The sequence below is a fragment of the Molothrus ater genome, chromosome 15 (assembly GCF_012460135.2).
Source record: "Molothrus ater isolate BHLD 08-10-18 breed brown headed cowbird chromosome 15, BPBGC_Mater_1.1, whole genome shotgun sequence".
Lineage (NCBI taxonomy): Eukaryota > Metazoa > Chordata > Aves > Passeriformes > Icteridae > Molothrus > Molothrus ater.
This window is the reverse complement of record NC_050492.2, coordinates 316,986-334,487: the sequence shown is the minus strand read 5'-3', so window position 1 is coordinate 334,487 and position 17,502 is coordinate 316,986. Positions and strand designations below refer to the sequence as shown.

Genomic DNA, 17,502 nt, shown 5'->3' with positions numbered 1-17,502 from the left:
AGTGGAAGATGAGGAAGGAAATGGGCCAGTGTGAGAGAGGTCTGGGCGAGTGAGAGATAGTAGAAGAATAGAGAAGAATCCTAGTGGGAAGAGATGATGGAGTAGCTTTTGCTGGACTCTTTTTGTATAGCCATGGACAGAACCATGTTCCTTGTGATACAGAGACTGCATTCTAGGGGGAGGCAATGGCCTCAGAACCAAGAGGGTTCAGTGTTGACGCCCCTCGGCCCCAGGGGGTGAAAATATGGGGGGGACAGGTGTCCCAAAGGAGAGATTGTGGGGACAGGTGTCCCAAAGGAGAGACTGTGCCTTTTTTGGATCGGGACAGAGCATCCTTAAAAGACAACCCTAGAAGCAGTTCTGGTCCGTGTTCAGTGGTGAGAGCACTGGACATGAAAAGGAAGAAGTCACGATGGCAGATGTTCTCCAGGCAGTGCCACGAGTGACACAGAAACACACGAGGCTTCAGCTGTGTTTCCAGGGGAAGCCCATGGCACAAGAAGGACTCCTCTCCTCTTGATGAACTGAGGATTGATTGTCTAAAAGGTGCTGCTGGACCGAGAGTTGGTGATTTGAGGAACCAAATGTATTGTGTTGGAAATTTGGTGGGGAGAGGAAGAAATGCACTTGTGAAGTTTTCATTTTCCCTGTGTGTGTGTGTTCCTTTTTATCTGTAGTTGTAGAGTAGTTAATAAAGTTCTGGTTCTTTTTCCCTAAGTAGGAGCCTGCTTTGCTTATTCCTGGTCACATCTCACAGCAGCTACCAGGGAGAAGGTATCTTCATGGGGGCACTGGCATTGTGCCAGTGTCAAACCATGACAGTACACAAAGTCACTGAAGACCTCAGAGCACCTTTGCAGTTTGGGAAGGAGCTACAGGGGAGTGGGAGAGGATTCTTTGTCAGGAACTCTAGTGACAGCACAAGGGGGAATGGGATCAAACTGCAAGAGTTGGAAGAAATTTGATGATGGCAAGAAGTTCTTTACTCTCAGCATGCTGGTCCCTGACACAGGGACCACGGCAGAGGGGCAGTGGATGCCCCATCCCCAGGAACATCCGAGGCCAGGAGAGACAGGGGCCGCAGCAACCTGGTGTGCTGGGAGGTTGCTCGGCTTGCAACCAGATCATCTTGCGGGTCCCTTCCAAGCCAAACCATGCAAGGATTTGATCATTCTGCCATCCCCATCTCCCACTGCGCAGCGACCCTGAACTTTCTGTGACATCACAGCTCCCAGAGGGCTCCAGGTGGAACGTCCAGGACCTGGAAACGAGCAGAGCAGACACTCCACCGGCTGCCAAGGGTCAGTTGCTGCTCGCTGTGTGCTCTGCCCCTCAGCGCTGAGCTGCTGCTGCTGCCTGGGCTTTTCCTGCCGCATGCTCTGGAGCACCAATCCCAGCAGGATGAGTGCTGATGTGCCACTGGAGGTACGGTGCCATTCCAGGCAGGGGGCACGCAGCTTGGGCAGGCTGCAGCCATGTGGGAATGGATGGTGTGGGACAGGAAACCCACTGGGAGATTGTGCTGCCCCTTGCAGACTGCCAGAGACACTGTGGAGGACATGAAAGTGGACCTGGGCCTGGATGAGGAAGAGATGATGGAGGTGGACTCCTCCTCTCCTTCCATCTCCTCCCCTGTTGAAGACATGGAAGTAGAGGAAGAGGAGAACATCGAGGAGATGGAAGTAGAGGAGGAGGATGACATCGAGGAGATGGAAGTAGAGGAGGAGGATGACATCGAGGAGATGGAAGTAGAGGAGGAGGATGACATCGAGGAGATGGAAGTAGAGGAGGAGGACAACATCGAAGAGATGGAAGTTGACGAGAAGGATGAGGAGGAGCCCATGGTCCTTGGCTGAAGATGGAGCCCCACAAGTAAGACAGGCAGATGCTTCCCACGCCCTGCCCACAGACACTGGGGCTCCCCTGACTCCAGGCTGGGGCTGGGCTGGATGGCCCCGCTCAGGGACACGGTGCCCGCAGGGGGCCTGCATTGTGGTGGCACAAGCACCAGCCCCGGCCTGCCCTGCGCTTGCCTGGGGCCACGCCAGCCCTGCCAGCCCCGTCCCCGCCCCTGCGGCCCAGCTCCCAGCCCTGCTGGGCCCAGTGCTGGCAGCTGAGTCCAGCTCTGCTGCTTCCTTTCTTCCAGGACTGATGCAGATGATGGCACACATGCCATGCCTTTGTAAGCGTGTTGGAAAGTTTGGAAGTTTCTTGTAAATACGTTCAGTTCATTCAAAGTTCTCTGTAAATACGTTTTGAAGATTGGTATTCCATTGGATCCCATGTAAATATGTTCTGTACATTGTTGTTGTTGTTGTTGCAAAGAAGATTGTTACAAAGAAACCTGTTCTATAAATCCTAGATTTGCGATCTTCGGCAAATAAATACTGTTTCTTTTAAAACCTGACTTCCCTTGCCATTCCTTTGCGCACAAACAGCCTTTGCACACTTGTGGGTTCCACTTGTTCCGGCTTCCCGGGGCTGCAGGTCCCTGGGGGTCCTGGCACGGCCACCCTGGTGCTGGGAGTCCCTGTGCACAGGGGCTCCCACTGACACCACTCCTGGCACTGGGCACTGCTGCTCTTCCTGGCCTGGGGCACAGCGGTGTCCCCAAGAGCTCAGCTGTCTCCAGCTCTCACACAGGGGGCTCTCACAGCACTGGCCCCTGCAGCCACGCCACCAAAGCAGGCAGCAAACCTTCAGCCACCCTTCCTGCTGGAGCCACAGGCACTCCCGGGCCCAGAGCCCGCAGCAGGCCACAGGCTTGCAAAATCCACCTGCACGCTCTGAAGGCCACCACAGCCTTGGCAACTGGGGCACCTGGATCTGGGCTGCTGCAGGGGCTGATCTTTAAAGCTTGCAGCTTTTTGGCATTTAACCTGGCCATTGGGACTTGGACACGCCTCTGAGAACACGGGGTTAAAAGCAGAGCTCTCCCCTGGGAGGGTCCTCTTGGGTTTCCGGTGGGAAAGAGTTCGGGTCTCTCCCCCGGTGCAGCTGCTGGCTGGGCAGGGGGAGGGGAAAGCCATGTGGCCGGGAGAGGTAGGCCTGAGCCCCGGGGTGGAAGGGTGGAAGAGAGAGAGAGAGACACCGGGAGCCATCGGGCAGCCCCCCCTGAGAGACACAGAGAGAGAGAGAGAGAGAGAGAGCCGCTGCCTGGGACTGTAACCTTGAGACTTGATAAACATGGGCCTGCGCCGGCAGCACGGCTGGGACGGAGAAGAGGGGGGGGTTCAGCCAGCCACTTGTAGGAGCTTTTAACCCCTTCTCAGAGAATGAGAACTTTACAGAACATTGACCTTTCCTAGAAGATAGAGTGGAAGATGAGGAAGGAAATGGGCCAGTGTGAGAGAGGTCTGGGCGAGTGAGAGATAGTAGAAGAATGGAGAAGGTATCTTCATGGGGGCACTGGCATTGTGCCAGTGTCAAACCATGACAGTAATTCAGATTGCAGTTTCATCCTAAGCATCTCCAAAGCTGGCTTACCATTATTAACATTTCTAACTGTGTTTTCAGCAGTTTCATTCCTGTTTTTTAATCCTCAGCAGCAGACTGTAGCCAGGCTAACAATCCATAGCACACTAGTAAGTCCTTACAAACAAACCTCAATAATAAATACACCCCCACCAGCTCAGTGTTGCTCTAACATACATTACAGAGCCTTGGGCACTGCTACCTAACCGTGTGATGTTTTCAGTTAGAGAAAATACTTCCCAGTTGATGGCATTATTCCTCAAATTTGCCTATCAACCAATTTTGAAAATCAAACCAGAGCAAACCAATAAAATAACCACATCATTCCATCTTTTTCAAAGAGCACTGAATTACACAGAAAAGTCAGCTTTCTCCCACACTCTGAGCCACTGATCAATAGAGACCCTGGGGTCTGTGTCCTGCTGCAGCACTGATCCCACTCAGCCATTTAATTCCCCAAGCTCTCATCAGGGAGGGAGGAGGGAGCAAGAGCACTGTCCCTGCTGGTAGGAGGTGCTGGAGATGGATTCTTTGAGCAGGCTAAATCTCTCATAAAACTCACTCATAGAACTGGCACGTATGGCCAGGCTTGATGCTTATACTGAGCTGGAGGGCACACTTGGGATCAAAAAAGTTCCTCTGTTCCTGGCACTATACTCACTCCATGCATCCCTCTCTGTGTCAGGCTATGATCCCTGCCTCACTTCAACACAGGTGGTTCAGCCAGGAACTTCACAAAATATAAATAACTGTTTGCTTAAGGAACCACCAGCTTTCCATTCTTGGAACTTGACTCCTACTATCTTGCCTGAGAGTCCTGAACTGCTGTTTAGACAGAGACAGCAAACAGTCAATCAGACAACTTATCTATGTGCCACTTGTGATTTTGTAGGCTGCAAGATTTCTGGTTAGATGACTATTCTCAAACTGTTCCAAAGCTCCTCATAAAACATCTGTTGCCTGGTTTCCTTATCACAAGAAAAGTGGTTACTTTTTCATGTGTAAAGCAGAAATCATCAAAGGAAGATAATTAAATAGAAGCTAACAGCTACCATAAGAGATTCTCCCAAATATTTCCTAAACATACATGTTTTCTGAAGCTTGTAAGCTAACATACATTAAATAAATCATCTGATATTTATTAATGATATCTTTTAATCATTGATCAGGCTCAGAACCATATCCACAGCCATTCTTGGGTAGCAGTGTTCTCCTTGGCCACTGAACTGCTGTTGCTGCAAGATTGCACAGGGCCCTTGCAGAGTACTTCACTAAACTGCCATTCTTTTTAAAATCAAGCCTGGCACAATTGGCCCATCCTTTCCAGCACAGTGCTACACCAAGATTTATTTCCTTCTCTCCTCATGATAAGACAACTGTTGCATTCTCTAAGAACCACAACTTCACCTGCTGAAAGACGGTTTGTAGTTGAGGGACTGATCATTCTTTTCTCTATGTTTCCCACAAGTGCAGAGTCCCTGAGGTCCCTTCCTTCTGTTTATTACTAGAGATGCACACGTGGCTGCTGCTGCTGCTGCTGCCTGTGCTCTCTCACAGGGGCAAGGGCTACCCTGGCAGTTGGGCCATTGGGCCTGCTTAATTTTCTGAATTTCTACGTGATCCTTATTGCTTCTGATGCTCCATCTGGAAGCCAAATGAAAGTTTGCATCACAGCTCTAGGAGTGCTGGGGAGAGGCAGTGCTGACATTGATCAGCCCATTTAGCTCTCTATAACTGGATTGCTTTCAGACACATATGCTACTACCAATTTATTTGCAGTTAATTGATCACAATTTTTGTTTTATAAGAGCCAAATAATGCTCCAGAGGCTTCATTAGTGCTACAGTACTACTTAATTCTGCTGACTTGAAAGAAATCTCTCTTGTGACACAGAGCAGGTGAGCTTAGTGTCAATTAAAATTCCACTGAAGTTAATAAAGATTCACTCATTCAAGAAAAAATCCTTGTCAGTAAGAAGAACACAGTCCTTCACTGTAGTATTCATAAGGCTTTTCTTTGATAGCAGGGCTTTAGGTTAACCCTTCTCATTTCCTTAAACTAATAAGTTTTTAAAAATGCCAAACAGTGAACATTTTTTTTTTTGTATTGTCATCAAGCACAGAACAAATCCCTCATTTTCCCAGGGCTGACTATCAAGCTCTGGCAGCACAAACTGTGCATCTGAACTTACCCTCTTCTTTTAAATCACTATACCACAAAGGAGCTGAATCCATGTATAAACCAAACACACCAACCCACAAAACCAAAAGGAAAATAAAACATAAATAAAACAGTTGCATTTTTCCTCTGCTGGAATTAGAAATAAACTTCACGGATTGCTTTCAGAGATGTGCAAAGTAGAGATGCAGGGACCACAGGGGAGCAAAGCATGCCCTGCCTTTCAGACCCTCCTGAGTTCAGCTGGCCAGAACATGAGGATGAGTACCCAGGGCCACATTTTGCTAAATTAGAGGCAGTAAGTTAGTTGACCACAGACAAAGGCACAATCCAGATTTGCATCTCTAAGCACTCACACATTCCATGTAGTTTGTTGCTCTATGTTCTCCCACTTTGAAGATGTTTTGGGGATTATTAAAGTATGAGTACATTTCTCCCTTGCTTGTACTGCTCACTTTAACCTCCGTAATCCTGCTTTTTTTACAGTTACATCTCATACTACCCTACGTTACAGATTTGCTAAAATACACACAGTAAAGCAAGGTAAGGATGTCTCCAGCAGCTCCTCAGTCATTTGGGTTGTCTGTTTCCTGATTCAGTATTAAGAAATTATCCCTTGCAGCTAACAAGCATTTCCCCTAAGAGCACAAACCCCCCCACTGAGCAAAAAAACTCACAAAACCTCCAGTTCTTTTAAATCGATGTACTCGATTCCAAAGAATGCAAGTCATGAAACATGGCCTAAGTGGAAGATCCTGAATTACCAAGCTCAAATCTCTGTATAGTTGGTCACTTCATTAGACATCAATGTATCAGTTTTAATAATAAAAATACTTCCTTGCTCTCCTCCCTGCAAGTCCATGACTGGCCACCAAACTTTACTCCTCTGGGGGGCAGAAACTCTCTTCTAATTCCAGCCTATGCCTATTCACGGCCATTCTGTTCCTGTGCCAATATTCCCGTTTAGCTCAAACAATTCTGGTGCTTTTGTAGACAGAAGGTATCACATTTTCTTTTGTTAAGTTGTACTAAGGCAAGACCCACCAAAGGCTCTGATGGGTTTGCCTGTAACTTTGCTTTTTTAGAATCTCAGCCAAAGAGATGGGACCAAACACCTCACGTTAGTCTGGCTTCAGTCTTACCACAGCTAACAGAGAGGTGCAAAGGAGACCATTCACATAATGCAGAATCCTGCGGGCAGAGGCAACTGCTAGATAATTGTGAACTGTTGGTCCTGCAACCAAGAGATGCTGGAGGGTGGCACCCTCTCACAACTGGAAAAGCAAGCTGAAGGCAAAGAGAGGGAACATTTGGCCAGGCAGCAATGATACAGGCCTGGTTAGCATGCTCAGCTTCTCTGGAGATGAATTTATTGGCATCCTCTATCACTGTGAGGCAAAACCACCAGACCAGACTAGTGACACCCTGGGTAGAGACTGAGATAATCTGGGGGGGGGGGGGGGGGGGGGGTGCAGGAACAGAATTCAGAGACACAGAAAGAACAGGTTTAAAGGTACTGAGAATTAGGACCCTGGTCAGACAAGCACTAGTCCGGAAGCCAGCCCAGGCTGTGCTGAGCTGCCTTTGGTGGAACATCATCCCTGCTCCTGTGCACTAAATCCTCTGCAGCCAGGACCTCTGTCCCCTACACAAGTTCCTGCAAATTGCTCTGTGATTATCCAGGTATTGCCTTGTGATTAAACAGGACCTGTGCAATAATCACTGAGAACAAGCAGTGAGTATAAGCCAGGGAGGAAAATTACTGTATTCCCACAGGGATTTTGAATCTCCAGATGGCACTGTAACATCATCCCAAGGACCAGACTGTTTGGTACAATAGCAAATACGGTAACAGATGAGCCAGTTTGCCTCTTGAGCATAATTACCCACCCCATTGAAACCAGGATTTGCAGGCTACCAGTGTTAAAGCTGTACTTTCATGTCAATTTAAACCTTACATACGAAACTTTGTGTATATTGTACGCAGATTAGCTGGATAAAACCAGCCTGCTTTGTCCTAATATCCAGATATAAACCAAGACCTTGCCATCACTGGCAATTAATACCAAGACCTTCAGTGATATCCTAGGTTTAGGTCACAAGTTAAATGCCCTTGTCTGCCACTATTGCCCTGGGAGGTAATGCCTCTGTAGTGCAAAGTGCTAGCAGAATTAGAAAAGGCAAGGGGTAAATGTCCTGTGTGCTGAGAGTGCTCCAGGTCTGTCTCACAGGTTTGCATCTGCAGTCGCAAATCCCCCCAGCACAGAGCAGAGCTCTCCCACACAGGATTCCCACCCAACAGTGATACAGAAGGCATGGTAGAGATCTTAGCAAAACTGGGTTTAACCTCACTCTGTAAGCAGTCATGTCATATCAAGGTGTTAACCTGCCAAGTTCTGTCTCAAAAGCCGTGTGATTTCCTGCTGGCTGGCAAAAGCATAAAGAGACACCAGTGTTTAGTTAGGCAACTTCACACATGAAATGACCTCCTGTGTGCAGCAAAGCTGCAGAAATATGCCACACACACTAACAAAAATACAGAAAGCTGAGCTGTGCTTTGGCCCATTTAGGTGAGCAGAGAAATAAACCAGAGAAACCACCAGACTCCTTGGAAAAGTCAAATATACACTGGAAACATGATTTGATCAAATTTCAAAAATCTGTCAAAAATAAAGGCCCTTCTCAAAGTCCCACAGGTTCCTCAGAACTGCCTGTATTTAAGGTAGCCCAGCTTTCTTTTGACAAGTTTTTACCCAATAGACTTGACTGAGAAACTACAGCATTTTGCTGTAATGGTTTCTAAATGCTGGAGCTGTCCTGCAAGAGAATATAAAAACCATTCTGTGTTTATTGAGACAGTTTGATTCTGACCTATTAATCATCATTAAAATATCGGCTGGCACAAACCACCTGGGTGACTAAATCCTGACCCTCAGGCAAACATGTAATGAATACTCATTCTTCAAGGTCCATAAAGCATCTGCTCCATGCAGCCTCAACATTCCCCATCCATTTCTCCTGATTGTGAGGAGCCCCTGAGAGGCAGCAGCAGAGCCAGGCTGAGGCTTGGGAGCTGCAGACTCTGGGCTCCCAGGGAGCCTGGCTGGAACTGTGGCTCACAAGACTGGGCATGGAGTTTCTCTGCACACCCAGTCACACCAGCTGGCACTACTGCCTGCTTGCCCAGATATCTGCAGCCTCTCTCTGGTCTCCTCAGTCTTAACACACATTCAGCTTTTGGTTTCTCTTTAGCTCCTGCCACTCCAGCCTTATTCCCTACTTATGCAGGACCTTAAAGTCCTAAAGTGCTCTTCTACAAGAGCAAGATTTCTGCAGCTAGAGAAGGGATGAAATGTCCATCCTGGGCACGTAATCACAAGCGAACAGTACCACTTATATTTGAACATGAGGAGATGAAAACAAGGTTTAAATAAGTAGCCATGAAAACATTTTCAGGTTATCTTCAAGTACTGGCGGAAGTACAGCTGAGGAAATTGAACTGTGCTTGCTGACATTTGGGGAACAAGTTTAATGAGACCATTATGTGCTGAATATTCATCCAAACCCAGTTTTAGGCAGATTGCAGTGTCATAAATATTAGATGGAGAGGCAGATTGTGCTCATTTTCTGTGGTAAGGGAGATCTTGTACAAAACTACTAATGCTTAGCAGGGGAATAATACAAAATCAAGCTGAGCAGTTGAGGCTGGTGAGGACATACATATTAGACTCTGTTCATTGCAGTACTGTTCTTACATTTTTAAATCCTCTGTAAAGAACTTGAAGTTCTCTTTTAGTGAAATTGGTTTGTGCTTCAAGCTGTTCCAGTCCCTCGGGTCTATGGCACACTGTCGTCATTTCTAATTCATCTTCAATTTTATCTGAAAGAGAAGACAGGAAAATATTTATTTTGGTTGCTACCCTTGCTATTTTAACATGATGGATAGGACAGACTGGATTTCAAGAGCAACAGATCAAAAAGAAACCACCAACAGAACTGATCTGTGTAACTGTTTTCAACCTCCTGAAAGCAAAATAAAAGCCACAGGAGTAAGGCAATAGCTCACATTTCTTCCTGGGCTGCCAATTAGCTGCCCATTCACAGAGCCAAAATGGTGGTGACAGCAGTAGGGCGGCAGCAGACACATTGCTCCAAAAAGCAGACACAGGCATTTCATACCTAAATATTGAGACAGTGTGGAGAAATGGCACTTCTAAAGTACTGGCTTTAGCTTTCTAGCTGTGCAAATGTACCAGTGAGAGCAGACATGATCAGGCATATCAGACAACGACCTTATACTGGGGTTAAACACCAAGGGATTCTCCTTTGTGTGCTAACCAAAAAGCTTGCTCTAGAGACATTGTAGGTCACTGTAGTCCGAGGAGAAATTCAAATTTTGTCCACAGTTGCAGAATCTGGAATTAATTCAGCCTGTTATAAATTACCAAATCGGTAGCCAAATTTATAAAAAATTTAACAAAGATTTATTAGATCGATAACAAAAAATAGAATTTCGAAAGACCACCACAGCCTCGGGCAGCGTCGAACCCGGGTTTTGGTGCTGGGTGAACCAGGATCCGACTGACAAAGTGACAGCGTTTCCCCAGTGGTTCACCCCGACTGCTTCTCCAGGCTTGATATTAACGTTCTCCGGGAACTAATTGAATAAAAATAAGGCTCTGCTCCCTGGCTGGGGTGGTCTGTGACATAGCTTTGGATTTTACAATATTTTATACATAAATAGCATGAATTATCTCTACCATATACCACAGTCTGAATTTAGAAGGACTTTTTGGAGAAAGAGATATAAAGGAAAAACACTTCTATGCATTTTATTCAAGAGAGTGTTCTACAAGGAAGAAAGATACTATCACACCCTGATTTACCATAACCTCACTTCATTTTTGATGCATGTTTTCCCCTGCCAAGCCCATCCCCCAGCAGTGTATGTAATGCTCAAATACATAGATATTTAGTGTCTATCAGTTTGAGATTCTCTAAACTTGAAAGACCAGATCCAGCCTTCAGCTGACGTGAAAATCCAATCCACACCCAAAAGTTGCTTGGCATAAAAGCAAACACTCCCCTTATTGTCAAAAACTGCACAATTCATATCTTGTAAAAACATTTTAGGTTATTTGGCTCAAGCATAATGTAGTCATTTCTGTTGCAAGCCAACAATTTAAATCGAAATTTGCAAGGAAATAGAGTTACTCTGAATAGAGGAAAGGCATAAATTCAGAGCAGACTAGCTTAGTGAAAGAACAGAACAGACCAGCCCAAAGGTGTATTTTCATAAGCTAATTAATTTTGCAGAAATACACACACACATACATATACACATATTAAATTGACCATTATTAAGGAGGGCACATGTCAGCAAATGCTAATGCTTAATTAACATTGGTTCATTTTGTCAGTATTAAGAAACTGGTTCAAAATATTGGTGACTTCAGCCATCCTCTTAATCCACCACATCTGCAAAATCACAGTCAGCATTTGTAGGCTTGAACAGATAAAATGTATTCCTAAATCCTGTTCTGAAGGTCCCTTGCACAGCAGGGAAAAAGGTGAGAGGCTGTAACAGCAAGGAACAGGAGGAGAGTATCAGCTGTTCATGATAAAGAAAAAGGGACTCAAGGCTGGCAAGGGGCCAAAAGAAGCCTGAAGTACACACCTTCCCCGCACAAAGGGAAAATGAAGAATCTAGAAATTACAACTCCTGTTAGAAGAAAGGAAATGTAAAAGGATGTCTACTACAGGAAAAAGTAATTTGAAATAAAGGGGGAAAGCCATTTTCTTTGCAAGAGAATTAATGACACAAAACAAAGGAATGCAGAAGCTATAAAGAGAAAATTGTGGGGAAGAAATTCTTTAAAATGAGGGACGAGAAATGAGTGGTTGAAAAAAGGAGAGAAAAATCCACCTCAATAGTCCTCACCCTCCACAAAGATTTGGTGTTTTTTGTTATTTGTTTCCTTTCAGTGCTTGCTCTCAAGTCAACTCTTTTCAACCTGTTTCTTCCACCTATACATTAACCACAGAAACTTCAGTGGCAAACCAGGAGATTGGCACTTCCTCCTCTGCCCTCACTTTTTATCACGGGCATTGTACTTCCTTTTATTTGCATTTTCATTATCATTCTGGCTCAGTCCCTCCAGCTCTTCCCAGGTGTCACTGTATGAAATATGAGCTCTTGCATTTATTACAACTACAGTTTTATTAAACTGAACTTCACTGAGGGTGGTGAGTGCAAGCAGAAGTGTATATACATAAACACATGCAAATTTAAACTTCTGATAGGAATGATGTTAAGATATTTTATCTAATACCACATTATTCCTCAGTTTTGCCTTGTTTACAGTTTTCTCCTGAGAGATTCAAGTGTAGGAAACAACCTTGCTGCTGTTTTAAAGTTAATTTTTCTTCTTCAATTCATTGATGCATGAAGAGACCTTGGGACCAACTGCACACACAGTGAGGGGCGAGTGTCGTCACCTCCCCAGCTCAGTGACACCTGTACCTGCCTGGTTCTTACAGCATCCTTATCCTTTCCAAGCTGGCAAGACATCCCTGTGCTGCTGATGGAGACAATGGAGACACACACTCAGGGGCTGGACACCATCCAGCCGCTCAGTGAGAGCTTGAACCTTAGCAAAGCTGCTTTTCTTTCTTTTTGTTTTTTTTTTTTTCTTTTTTGGGTTTTCCGTGTTCACTAATCAGGGGGAAGCAGTAACTAATGCAGAAGGCTTCTTCTGCTTACAGGTACTGATACATGGTAATTTATTCTTTTTCTGTTTTTATTTCCAACATTTGTTGAAATCATCCCAGGATGAATCCCTTCCACACCAGATGGCTGCAGTGAATTTTGTCCTAGGCTGAGGATTGTTTAGCTAGTACAGTGTAGCATTGTGTCGTTTCTACGGGTTTTATTGTAAAGTTGGTTATTTTTTATAAGTTAAGATTTGGTTCCCCCCATGTTCTCCCTCATAATGGTTTGTTCCTCCCACCAGTTACCTGTCCATCATTGTAACCAACCCCCTTTCATTTCGAGAAATTTCTATGTCAATCTTCCCTTACCTAACATATGATTTGTCCCCTGAGCCTTTCCCTCCCTGGGCCATTCCTATTGGTTCAGTTGGGTCCCTCGCTCCTCCCCTGGGCTTCGTTCATTGGTCCCTCGTGGCTCCTAGTGTCACACCCTTCCCCATTATAAGTGCCTCCCTAAACCTCAGGGTTTTTCTCTGACACCGTTATTGGTCCTGCCTGGGTTGTTGAAGCGCCTTAGCGTCCATACGCGTGTCCACTCCTTCCTTCCTTCGCCTCAGTGCTTCGCAGTCCTGCTCTCGCCTGCGTCACCATGCCGCAGACGGAGCCACTACTCGGGGTTCCCGCAGAGAACCTGGCAGTGGCGGGATTTGTGGTCTCCACCGGTCACTCCGGGAGCGGCTAGCCGGCCCCGTCAGCTCCAGTGGCTGCGGGACGAGACTGCAGTAACAGAGCATTCACTTAGTGTTTTCCTTACAATGTGTTTTAAAATGGAATAGTGGGATGTAGTATTTATTGAGTTCAGATCTATTTCTGCCCATATTTTTGTGGCTGCTTTAATAGCAGGGTATGAGGTCTGCATCTGGTAGAATCACCTGTGGTAATCTTACTCCACTGTAGGCCCAGGTTAAAATAATCACTTACTTAAGTTTTTATTTTTTGTGCAAAATAGCAGCTGTATTTGCTTAGCCCATAGGATATGCACATTTCCTTTCCTAACGGAAACCAAACAGTGACTTCACTTTACGAAGAAAAATAATCTTGACACACTTGCAAGTACATGCATAATTTAGATTGTCGCTAATGAAAGAGACTTTTTTCATTTCACTGTTCCTTGCTCAAGAGCAGAGTGTGAATTTTCCTTAAGGAAAATCAGTGTTTAAATAGAATACACTTTAGAAGTTAGTTAATGATGCTTGCTTTATTCATCCTTTTATATTTGCTCCAATTTTACCTTTTGTTATCTTTAATTTGGGCAAAGTTCCACACTCAAAGTGCCTGCAAATGGCCCTGCATTTCAGACAGCGGTTTGCATTGGAAGGGACCTTAAAGATCATCTAGTTCCAACCCCCTGCCACAGGCCGGGACACCTTCCACCAACCCAAAGCCAATTTGTGCTCCATAAAACAATGGTGTGTTATTCCCCAGCTGCTGCCTCGGCTCTGGGACTGAGCAGCCACCATCCTGAGCCTGCCCATCCTTGCTGGTGTCTGCAGCTGCCCCTGTACCTCCGGACCGTGCCCAGGGCTGGTTTGCTCGGCCACACGCTCTGGGGAAACAATCACCAAACAGCACCTAACATCTTCCTCAGGTGCAATCCTGCAGTATTTCCAGCCCATGTCCTGCCAAATGCACAACATTGAAGCCTCATACAGGTGCTGGCTGGCCAAGGACAATGCAGAGCCTAAAACAGTTTAAAGGGTGTAAACGATGACTTTAATAAAGATGTAAATGACACTGTCCCCTACATCTGAAGGCTGCAAGGTGAAAATGCAGAACATCAGTCTCCATGGTTCATGGGAGGACTTTGAAAACAAGTTGCTTATAATAAATTCACTTTTTGTTAAGGAAAACAGTCAAGGCATAAAGTGCAGTTAATGTGCCCAGTGTTAATTGTAAAACTGACAGGCGTTAGATAAAATGGGTAATTTTACAAATACAGCTGAAGGGGATTAAATTATGTGCAAGAATTATTAGACTGCATCTTACTTTTATTAAAAAGAAAAAGCTATATTTTAGGAGCAAGGACCTGAAGAAAAAAATTAACTCTAGTTTACCCGCATTATACTTGAAATTCATCTCCAGACAGAATGTGCTCTTGGGCAGGTCGTGCAGAAAAGAGGTCTTCCCCGTGGGGAGATCAATTGCAAATATTTGGAAATTTCACGAGGAAAAATAATTCAAGGCCTGAGTGTTGAAGTGCTCATTGGGGCAGGAGCTGGGCGAGAGCTTTGGGGTGTCCCTGGGACCCTGAGCCTCCCAATGCCTGGCCCCGCTGTCCGGCAGCTCATTCCTGGGCTGTGCCATGTGCTCGCCCTGGGCACTGTCCAGCCTTGAGGCGACGCCCGCCTGGCACATCCCGCACACCCCCGCAGCCGCACAGGGACAGGAGCGCCAGCTCACACTCAGCTGTGATCCTGAAAAAGGGGTAAGGAAAATCTGCTCATGGCAAACAGCAGTTAAAAAATGGAACAGAGGTACCTACTGATGTATCAAATAGTAAACACAAATAAAGTTGATCACCCATTATTATTATTTAAAATAATTATTAACATTATATTGCCTGGCTGGAGAGATCAGTTTCCAAAAGGGACTCTCTCCAGGCAATAAACCAAAAAGAGAGTGTTGTCTCCTTATCCAGTCCCTTTTTTCTGATAAGACTTTTTGACTCCTTCAGGTCTATTTTGAGTTAGATTTGATGGCCCTTGCGGGTCTCTTCCAAGCCAGAATATTCTGTGATTTTCACCACTAAACCAGCAACATCAAATTATTTTCACAAACAGCCAAGCTTAGCAGGCTGTTTCTGCCTGTGTGAACCTGCAACACCACCACTTGCTAAGAGAAGATACCTGAAAACCCAACAGTGTATAAAATTCTAAGATAAAAACAGCCAATAATAACAAATATAATTAGTAAAAAATAGACTTTTTTAGATTTCTTGCCCAATCCTTACAATGATCTGTTCACAAGGTATAAATACTGTCCTCTGCCTCTCCTTTAATTAGTTTCACAGCTGTATACAGGGATGCAAAATCAATATTATTCTCCAAAAAGGGGGGCACCAGAATTTTGAGGTACCTCCCAAATGTTTTTTTGGCACACAGCTAAGATCAGGTACCATGGCTTCAACATGAAATATACAATGTCAAATTTGAATTCAGACGTTTTGCAGACACTGTATGAAGTTCACCTGTCAGTAGAACTGGTTTTGTTGTGACCATTCCCAGAGGAGGAGACTGCAACATGTCCTTGCAGTACACACAAAGGATATGCAGGCAGGAGCCACTGGCCTTAAACTGGTTTCCCCAGGTGGGAAATGCAGGTTGAGCTGGAACCAAGGCAGGATTATGATACCAAAGCAGCAAGGAAAAAAAAACCCATGATGCATCAAACATTGATGCCTTTTTAGAAGAACTATCAGAAACTCTTCAGAGCACACTTCATTAAATAGTTGTAAGAGACTTCTGAATTATGAATTAGGTAAGTAAAACTATTTTTTTTCCTTTTATGGAATAGGTAATTTATCAAAAAAACCTCTGATGAGCCCAGAAAATGCATTACAAATGAACTTATTATCTCTGTGAATTATTGTTGTCAATGTTTTTTTTTTGTCACTAAAAAGCAAATCAGACACTTCAAGTCCTTGATTTATGACTGCATCAACTTCCATTTAGACTGGTTTGCTCTAGGTTTGAGTTAGGAAATGGGTTTTGGAAGAACAATTATCAATGAATATATATAATAGAGTGAAATCAAGCAATCAAAAATATTAATTAGTTCAGTGCCTAATTCAAGTACCTTTTATCCCTGAGTTATCATGGGGAAAATAGACCTGTGTATTTACATTCATGCAGGTTTTAACTACAATGTAAAACCTAAGGGTTTTCCCCCTCCTTAGAGGCACCTTTTTTGAGCAGGCAGGATTACACACACTTGGCACTGGCTGCAGACTTGACAAGAGAACATAGAAAAACATTCAGAAAAAGGTGAACAGGTACAGAGTTTGGCACAGAGAAGGTGAACAGGTATCAGTTTGGCACAAACACAAATTAAACCACATAAACTGCTTGTAAGTGTACTTGTACTCTCAATCATGTACAGTGTTTAAGGGCACAATTGCAGTGGAACACAAAACTGTAGCCTCCCCTGAGATTTTAGTTTGTATTGGGACTTTTCACCTGGAGACAGAGAACTTGTGCCTCTAAGTGTGTGTGCATTCCCTTTCCACTGAGGGCCTGGCCTGTGCCCTTCCCAAGGCACCCTGAGCGGGGGGACACCAAGCGCATATCTGGGGAGATGCAGGAGCATCCTGTAGGAGCAACCTGTCCCCAGGTGGGGACAGCCAGAGCACTCTTTCAAATTTTATTCCTTGCAAATGTTCACATGACTCTGATAGATCCTGAAGCCATCTCCCCCTTGCACCATGTTTGTGGTCAGTTTGTCAAAGTCTACTGACAGCACAGCAGCTCTTTGCCGCTTTCTCTCTCTCAAGTTACCCAGTTACATAAAATTTTACTTCTTCACTGGGGAATTATTCAGCAAATGAGCAGAGCTGTAATACATCCATGCTCATAACCTAAACTGGAATTCTGCACAACACCAATTTCATGCTAATAAACTTTAAAAACAATTAGCTGTTTTTACTACTTTGACCTTAAATGTCAATTTATGATCAGTTTGTTTGGAATTTGTTGTTGTTGTTTTTTAAATGAAGCTTCAGTTAGGATTTTTAAAACAGAAATATTTATTTTCCCAAGCTGTAAACATGTGGGTTTGCTCACATTTATTAAGGAAATTTGTGTGTGTGTTAGCATACATTCCTGTCCCAGATTGCAAGGCAAGATGTATTCTATTTGCCATCTGTATGGCAGTTGTCTTCTGTTAAATGGGCAGTTTCCTTTATCTCTTCCACACCCAATCCTTCCTGGGGTGGGGGGGGGGGGGAACATCCGCTGATAATGTGATAATGGGCCATTGAATGTCACTGCATGGCTGATAAGAACTACAGCATCCCACTGGGAGATGCTCCTGTCAGAGGGAGGAGCCAAGCATTGCTACCCAGATATAATCTGGAGATTCTGG

At 44.9% G+C, this 17,502-nt stretch overlaps 1 protein-coding gene across 6 annotated transcripts in view; it reads right to left on the bottom strand.

The window, feature by feature from the left end:
* Window positions 1-17,502, bottom strand: part of KCNIP1 (potassium voltage-gated channel interacting protein 1) — a 295,414-nt gene that overhangs the window by 11,802 nt on the left and 266,110 nt on the right. For all 6 annotated transcript variants that reach the window (XM_054516442.1, XM_036391543.2, XM_036391546.2 and 3 more), the window contains one exon: window positions 9,408-9,532. In XM_054516442.1, the coding sequence (XP_054372417.1) occupies window positions 9,408-9,532 (125 nt within the window). The remainder of the gene's footprint in view (window positions 1-9,407; window positions 9,533-17,502) is intronic.